An 8,866-nucleotide genomic window follows, 5' to 3' on the forward strand; every position below is an offset into this window, starting at 1 on the left:
GGGGGCCCGGCCAAGCCAACAGCCCGGGAGCTGTGCTCCCAGCAGAGGCGGGGGACGGGGTGCCGGGCAGAGGGGGAGGGTAGCCCCAACTTTAACTTCCTGACCTCTCGAAAGTGATATTTCTTTTTTTATGAAGTTTTTTGGGAGCTAGTGGGTGGCATAGTGGTCTTCCACATGGCCAGCTCTGGTTGGAGTACTGGACCTGCCGGCTTAAAACTCATGTGGGGTACGTGCACATGTGTGCCCAAAATCCCAAGAGGAGAATGGAGGAGAGGGGATTGCAGCATGGCCACACCTGAGAGGGTGATTTCTCACTTTCTCTCTATATATCTCTCTGTCTCTTCAGTAAGTGTGCACACCCTGTAACAACAGTCTAAAAATTTTTTTCAATACATAGATTGCATGATGTGTGTGTGTGTGTGTGTGTGTAGGGTCATTGGAAAAGTCATGATGTATTTTGCACAGAAAAACAGAAAAAAATACGTCATGACTTTTCCAAGGATCCAATATATTTGATGTATAATGCACTGTCTTGATACATGCGTACACTGTGGATTGGCATTACTTCACATACTTTCTGTGATGAAAACATTTTTTTAAAAATCTATTCTTAGCAACTTTTAAATACATAACTTAATTACCATGATATAATACATCTCTTGAACTTATCCCTAACTGAAATTCCATGTTCTCCAATCTATCCAGCCCCTAGTCTCTGGTAACCACCATTTTATTCTGAGTTGGACTTTTCTGCCCTCTGCATACAAGTGAGGTCATGTGGTATCTGTCATCCTGTGTCTGGCTGATTTCACTTAGTATAATGTCCTCCGGGTTCATCCATGTTGTCGCAAATGATGCTGCTTCTCAAAGGCTGCATAGTATTCCACTGCGTGTATCTGTCATTTCTTTACCCACTCATCTCCTGATGGACGCTTAGGTTGATTCCACATCTTGGCTATGGTGAAGTGTTGCGATAAACAGGGCAGTGCGATCATCTCTTCACATACGGATTTATCTCCTTTGGAATATGTACCCAGGAGACGGACGAATCACATAATCGCTCCAGTTTTAATTTTCTGAGGAACCTCAAACTGGAAAGCATCCATAATGGCTGTGAATTTACATTTTTACCAACAGAGCACAAGGCTTGCCTTTTCTCCACTTCCTCACCAAGACTTCTTCTTGGTAACCGCCATTCTAATAGGTGTGAAGTAACATCGCAGGGTGGTTTTAATTTACATTTCTTTGATGATGAGTGAAGTTGAGTATTTTTTGTATACCTGTTAGCTATTGTATGGTTTTCTTTTGAAAAATGCCTATTTAGGTCTTCTGCTCATTTTTAAGTTGGGTTTTGTGTGTGTGTGTTTTTAACTACTGAGATTCTTATTTTTTGGATATTAACCCCTTTTCAGATGTTTAAATATTTTCACCCATTCCATTGGTTGTCTCTTCAGTCAGTTGTTTACCGCACTGTATTGACTTAATAGGTGGGTTGAGATACTGCTGGCTGGCAGGAGCTACTGCGGTGTGAGTCAATACTGTTCACATACTTATTAGATGCCTCCCTGTGGGTGAAAGCACACCTGAAAGAATTTGGGGGGAGACACATGTGGACACACCTAGCCACACCTGTATATCTATCCAAGCCCTCCTTCCCAATCCCATGCAGAGAATTACTTACACACACACACACACACACACACACACACACACACACCAGTATACACAGCTCTATACTAATGTTCCCAAGGCACCCAGATCATCTTTGGTCTCAGTGAAGAAATTTCTACACCATGTTGGGCTAGGAAATAACCGCAGGATGCCTTCTCTCCCAAGATGGGAGTGTGTGTGTGTGTTTGGGGGGGGGGGGGTCTCTGGGTTCTTTTCTGGCCATTCATGGGCAGTGGAGGGCTCTGGGTTCTATTCTGACCCTGCCTCCTGACCTCAGAACTACAACCCAGAGGGCCTTATTCCCTTAATCCTTCAAGAGCTTGTATCTCACCCTCCCCAAGGCTTTTTATATACCAGTATCTCAATACGAGCATGTTGAATCAAACAGACCTGACAGGGTTCGGGCAGGACCCTTAACGGTGAGAGGAAGATATAAAAGCTGAGGTCCACCCTTCTTCATAGGCCCTAAATTCCACTTTGCTCCAGACATTTTATTGGGTTGTCGGGGAAGTCATGATGCATTTTTTGCAGAGAAAAACATGCCATGACTTTCCTGACAGCCTAATACTTAGACATAGCAGTCCTTGGCACTTTAGCAAGAATTAGCTTTCTCAAGGAGTAGCTCAGCAAAATCGCCCTCGGCATCCTGTGTAAGGTGGTAAGGCACAACTGGGGATGTGAAGGAAAGACAGAGAGGTCTGCCAACTCGGTTTCTGTGGGCGTTGGGAGTGTGAACAGCAGGCATTCTCACCTCAGTTCCCACCTGTCCTCACTCCGAAGAAGCAGGGACCCCAGCGGTGTGAGATCTGTAACATTAATTTCACAACAAAGATAAATGACCACATTTCACATTTAGCTACTTTTAATGCTTAAAAGCTCTGTACAAAAAAAAAAAAATCATAAATGAATCCTCACAACACCCCTGTGAGGTAGGTAGGCAAGTATTATTCTCCCATTTTACAGATGGGGAAACTGAGGCAGAGAGGTGAAGTGACCTGCCATTGGTCCCAGAACAGCTGGAAGTTGGGGTCAACCGTAAGAACACAAAGGGTCCCTCTCTGTTTGGCCCTGATCTCTGACTCATCGAGATCCTGTCTGCAAATAAATTCAGACTTTATAATACATGCAAAAATAAACACAAACAAAAAGGTAGTGAACAGACATACAGTAGTTCTGCAAAAGAATTTAGCCAAAAGGGTCAAATATTTCCAATACTGGGTAGATGTGAACAACGCCGGCCTTTTCTCCCCTTTCCAAATATGACCAGTGACAGACCCATCTGTTTTTCTGTAGGGGTACATGAACCAAAGAGAGGCTTCCCTGGGCCCAAGCCAGGCAAGGGGTACAGCCTTCTCACTGTCTAGCCCCTACACTTGGGTAGTCTCCAGTTCGTCCATTTGGGAACGAGCAGCCAGAAGAGCTGCAAGGCTCAATGCGAACACAGCCCTTCCCGGCCACTTCTTCCAAGCAGCCTTCTTACTGCGTGCATAGGACTGAACCCAGAGGCCTCTCACGCAGCATGGTCTGCCCCTTTGCTCCTATTGGGAGGCAGCTCAGATCCTCAGCAAGGATGCCTGGAATCCAGCTGAACCCTCACGCCATCCTTAGCCACCTTTGCACACTCCACTGTTCACAAGGACCACCCCAGCAACCACCGGTGGCCCAGTCCTTGTGGGGGCTCCTGCAGCAGGTGAAGGCACAGGGTCACCTTGGGTTATGAAAGCAGGAAGGATGTGCAAAGCAACCCACAGCCCTGGCCTTTGGCTTCCTTAGCACCCCCACCTAGGTTCCTGGGCAAAGGGAGCAGGCCTCTTCCACCATGCTGTCTCCACCTTCTGGAAGTTCTTCCCCACCCTGAGAGGAGTTACTGGTGTTTCCTGCCTGTAGGAACCTTCGCCATGCTGTCCCAGGAGAAGAGCGGGAACAGAAAGAGGCAACAGCCACAGCCAAAACTTCCACGCCACGGGGGTCATCCTTCATGAAGTCTGCCAGGTTGGAGATGGGGGCAGGAGAGGCTAGAAAACTAGGCAAAGCAGCCTTTAAAGTAACGAGTCCCCAGAGCGTGGTCCCCTCCCCACCTTGGCAGCCAAGGGCCTGAAGGGCGGCACTCACATGGCAAAGGGGGACAGCGGCTGGAGAAAGAGGGGAGGGAACTAACATTGACCAGGGTCTGCTCAAGCCAAGGGCCACCAGGGCCCTCTGGGAGTGAGGACAGAGTGGCCTTAGCAGTTTGGCAGTTTGGCTGTAAGACGCACACACAGGAGGGCCACTCACACACCCCCAAGGCTTCCTAGGTACAACCGTGTGCTGTCTAAACATCCTATAAAAAGCTCTCTCAAAAAAAGCCTCCAATGCCTCCCCAGTCTCTCCAGGAAGCTGGGGAATCATTTCCTCCAGGCCAGCCGTCGCCAGGGCCACTCCCAGTGAAGAGCACCTCGGACACTCCCAGGCTACATGGGGCCCTGTAGACGGGCAGGAGAAAGCCCCTACAGGAAGTCCCCAGCAGCGGAGGGCTCAGGGCTGCGGCTCTGCTCTTGCCAGCGGCAGCGCAGCCTGGAGAAGGGCTGTTCCTCCCCACTCTCCAGCTCCGGGAAGCCCAGCTGGTTGAGGAGCTCGTAGACGCCGGCCTTGGCCGCCACCTGGGAGGAGAGCAGAGAAGGGGGCAGTGGGTCAGGGAGAAGGGTCGTTTGGGTCACCCTGCCCCCCTCTAGCAGCGTCCTCCCCTCACCTCAGGGCTCTAAGCACTGGTGGAGCCTCCCACCAGCCCTGCGACCTGAGCGGGCCTATGCTTCAACCACTGCCACCTCTCCAACTCTGCTTCCCTCCCTCCAGCTGGCAGGGTTGTCCCAAGGAGGGCTACACGAGAACAGAAGCACTGGGCAGACGGCACCCAGTACCCGCTCCAGCACCTGGTACCCGCTCCATACAGGGAGCAGCATAGGAGGCCGAGCAGGCCTGGGCCCGATTTCTACTCTCTAAGCAGAGCCCAAGCAGAAAGCGTCCTGGCTTCCCTCCCCTCAACCTCTGCCCGATTCCAGGCCTCCAAGAGGAAGATGGCCCCGACAGTCGTGGCTTGACCAGCTCACCTGCACTGGGGCCATGAGAATGTTCCCCCCAGATGTCCCAGGACCCCCTGGTAGCCCGTTCCTCACCCCCGGCACTGCAGTGAGCCCCTGCTCTGAGCCCCGTGCAGCTGCCCTTGCCTGTACCCTCCCTACGCCCCCTCTGGCTGGGCTCCAGCCTCCTGCTCTCCAACCGCCCAATTCACAGGAGCTAATTCCGGCCCTGTCTCCAGGTCAGAACCACCAGCACCAGCTGTGAGGCCAGGAGGGGCCGCTTCCACGCAGAGGGGTAATTACAGACCTGTCTCCTGACCTGGGGATGCCAAGGTGGCAGCTGTGCCTCTAAAAACAGTTGAGCAGAGGAAGAGCCGGGGGGGCCAAGCAGAGGACGGAGGAGACTGAATGGAGAGGAGCACCTTAGGCCAGAAGAGCTGGGCTCTGGAGCCACCCAGCCAGCTCGAAGGCCGACCTGAACAAGTCACCTAAGCTCTCTGCTCAGTCTCGTCCTCTACAACAGGAGGGCAGCAGTCCCTGGTTAGGCCCACCTGCCTCACACAGGCTCCTCACTGAGTCCCCACAACCTTCTGAGCTGGCACCGACAGCACAAGCGCTCTTCCCGCCTAGCGTAGAGGACGGCCATTTTGGGGGGCTGACTTCCAAGGTCATAGCTAGAAGGAGGAAGGGGCAGGCCTCGCTGGGCACAGGTGAGGGCATCCAAGCCCGCCTAGGGCTGGCGCCCAGGTGATGCCGGTGCATGATGCCCAGAGCTGGGTCCCAGCCCGCAGACTGCCCCATACATACAGGCATCCCACATACCTGTCTCCCCCACCTCCTCATTCACCCATTCATTCACTCCTTCACTCGTCACACGTCTAGCAACTGCCCGGCAGGCAGACCCTGTGCTGGGGCCGCAGACAGACAGAGGCTGCCTGTAGAGTGAGAGATGAAAGAGATTCCCACTCAGCAGAGGAACCTGTCACCAGGGTCTCCACAGGCCACATGCAGGGACCAGACGAGGGTGGCTGGCCCGTCACCCCAGCGGCGCCCTTGGCCTCGGCCCTCCACCTCTCACCTCCCGCATCCAGGCGCTGAAGGGCCTCTGCCAGGAGTCGGCCCTCTCCAGGTGGAGGTAGGCGTTGAAGAGAATCAGGCAGATGTAGCGCTCCAGGTACTGCAGGCTCCGCAGCTGCAGCCTCCGCGCGTCCTGCTCCTCCTTGGCAGCCTTTGCCTGGAGGACAGGATGGGACAGTCTGTGCGGGGGCTTCCATTGCCCCACACCAAACACACACACCCCCACTGCTCTGGGCACCATGGCAAGGCCACAGCGCCACCCCTGCCTGGTTACAGGAAAGACCCATGGAGCCTGCAGGTGCCTGGGACCCAGAAACCTACCTTCTCCCACAGAGGTGACCTGGCCCCAGGTCTCTACTTCCTCGCTATGAAATATGGCCACTGCCCTGTTCTGAAGGGTGATAGGACGAGGATGGCTGCAGCCAGAGCGCTCCACGCAAACAGCTCCACGGCACCCGAGGTGTGCACAGGCTCAGACAGGACAGCCAGCTAGAACCACCAGGAAGGACCCTCACTGCCCACTTCTGCCAGCCCTGGGCCCCAATCCTCCAGAGCTAGAGGAAAGACGTTTTCCCCCTGGCTCCACCTACCCTGTCCCTCAAGCCTCGCTCAGGGAGATGTGAGGGCTCTGATCCCTGGCCCGGTGGGGATGGTAGGGGGCAGCCAGCCTGAGCTCTCGGGGCTCTGAGCTGTGGACGCAGCATCAACCTCCACCTGGGCTCACCTGGTGGTGAGCTCATCTCAGACTGGGAAGGGGAAATGCCACCCTGGCCTGAGCCCGGCTGGCACCTCGCTAACGCCCTGCCCATTGCTTCAGGATGAGGTGGGAGGTGTGTGCATGGCCCTCAGAGCATGGCCCTCGCCCTCTCCAAGGCAAGGGACACACAGAACAAAGAAGGCCAAGGCTCAGCAAGAGACGAGAAGCTCAGAGGAGGGGAGTGCTCAGTGCATGGCACGGGGGTCACGGGGGCATCCCTCTTTGTCACCAGCACCTCGCTGGGCACCAAGTCATGTGCTGGGCAGAAGGCGGCGACACAGCTGAGGCTGGGTCCAGCCCGTGGAGCCTGTGGAGGGCTGGCCTGCTGGAGGACAGACACGAATAGGGGAATGGGGGCAGGGATCCAATTGCAGGGCTGCCTGTGCAGCTTTGGAAGTTCATCCTCAAGGTCAGTGGTTCATAACCTCGCCTGGCCGTGAGAGCCACCAGGAGCTTTAAAAGGCAGGTGTCTGGGCTTCACCCAGGACCAATCAAAGAGAGGTTCAGAGGGGTGGAGCCTGGGCTTTCAGACTATTAAAAGCTCTCTGGGTGGTTCTCTCTAACCAGAATTAAGCACTGTGGCTTCGGCACTGGGAGGCCATTGAAGGTTTTGGGGTAGGAGTGACCTGTTAATAGGAGAAAGGAGACTTAGAGGGTCTTTCCCAGGTTCTCATCAATGTGGGGCCCAGGAGGGACGGGCCAGATGACAAGGCCCAGCATGTGCACAGAAGGCCCTGCCCCGAAGGGTACTCTGTCACCACTGCCATCATTCCTCTAACTCGTCACAGATATGCCGCGCACCAACCCCCCATGCTCCAGGAGGAGGGAGCCCAGGAAAGTGAGGGCACACCTCACCTCACACCCACCCCCTTCTCGCCCCATCCCCAGACCTCCACCCAGGCCTACAACAGCTCTCTCTTGCAGGAAGAAGACAGCACAAGGGTTGGCCCTCAGGCACCAGGGACATTCATGAGAAGGCGCAGCAAGCCCACAGCCTCCTGGAGCCAGGAAAGGCTGGTCTCGAAGGGATGGCCCACAGCTGGAAGTCTCTCCACACAGTGTTGGGCTACATGTACCTCCACTGCTGTAGGGAGGTGCTGGGTGCTCCCCCTCCCCGACCTCCCCTTCTGTCCCTGATGTGACTTGGTCTATAGGCCCACGAATCAGAGCTGGAGTGGCCCGAGCAGGAGTGGCTTGCACAGGGCCTGAGGCCTCAACCTCCACTGCTGGCTCCGGAGCCTCTGCTGTGCACTTCTCAGTGCCTTTGCCTAGGCGGGCTTGCAAGCTGCACCAAGAGCAGTGGCTGGGTTCTGGTCCCGGTTCTGCGGTTGGCACTCTCAGCCCCCAAGTTTATGGGGGCTGGATTTCTCAGTAAAGCAAGGAACAGGAAGGCACCTGTGACCCTCAGTCACATGGATCCATTCCTTCACTGAACGGGGATGGTGCAGCTACCACATGCAGTGACCAAGCCACGTCCTGGGGGTGCGAGATGAACCACGCCCAGGCCCTGCCCTCAGAGGGCTCTTGGCAGGGTGGGGGGGCGGCTGTGGGGAGTGGGAGAGGCTGGGAGGCAAACAGAGAAGCCATAATGGGATTAACAGAGGGCAAGGTACTGGCCCCGGGGCATCAAGGAGAAGGTGGGATCTGAGGTGGGTTAGGATGTAAGAGGGAGAAAGGTGCCCTAAGTGGGGAGCACACACTTAAAGGAGAGAAGGGGTCAGTGAACGAGTGTGTCCCCAGGACCGCAACCCCAATCCCGCAGGGTCAATGGGGGAGGAGCTCATGGCAGTAGGGGAGGAGTTATGCTAGAGGTCAGGGCCCAGCTGGGGTGCAGAAGCCAAACCAAGACTGGACCTGGCACAGAAAGAGGCCAGTGAAGGCTGCTGGTGGATTCAAGGCTGAGAATGGCCCCGAGGTCGCTGCAGGAGAATGACAGGGGCTGGTGTTCTAAGGATTAACTAAGCACTTGCAATCAATTTTGTTTAAAAACTAGGGAGGGCAGCTGTGCCGGCCCACCCAGGCCAGCTGCGGCCCCCGCCACCCCCGGGACCCGCGCCAAGCAAGGCGGCGGGAGGCGGGCCCCCACCCAGGGCTCTGCCCGGCGTTCAGCTGCCTCTCCGGGCCGGCGTGTGGCCTTCGGACCAGCAAGCTGAAGCCGAAAACAAGGATTGAGAACTTGCAACTGTAAGCAACAGAAAGAATCTTTAGCTGTCTTAAACTAGTTGAGAAATATATTATATAGAAGGACTTCCTCTGCCTATGGACAGTGAGAAGATGATGGTTACCAGCCCTGCATTGCCTCAGG

The 8,866-nt window shown here is 55.0% G+C and overlaps 1 protein-coding gene across 1 annotated transcript in view; it reads right to left on the minus strand.

Moving 5' to 3' along the window:
• Positions 1 to 2,678: 2,678 nt before the first annotated feature.
• The window catches only part of PALD1 (phosphatase domain containing paladin 1), a 45,020-nt gene continuing 38,832 nt past the window's right edge, over positions 2,679 to 8,866 (minus strand). The window contains exons 18-19 of the mRNA XM_027767733.1: positions 5,806 to 5,961; positions 2,679 to 4,310 (exon numbers count right to left, since the gene is read on the minus strand). Of these exons, the coding sequence (XP_027623534.1) occupies positions 4,158 to 4,310; positions 5,806 to 5,961 (309 nt within the window). The 3' untranslated portion in view covers positions 2,679 to 4,157. The remainder of the gene's footprint in view (positions 4,311 to 5,805; positions 5,962 to 8,866) is intronic.

The sequence above is a fragment of the Tupaia chinensis genome, unplaced genomic scaffold, assembly GCF_000334495.1.
Source record: "Tupaia chinensis unplaced genomic scaffold, TupChi_1.0 Scaffold000072_1, whole genome shotgun sequence".
NCBI lineage: Eukaryota > Metazoa > Chordata > Mammalia > Scandentia > Tupaiidae > Tupaia > Tupaia belangeri.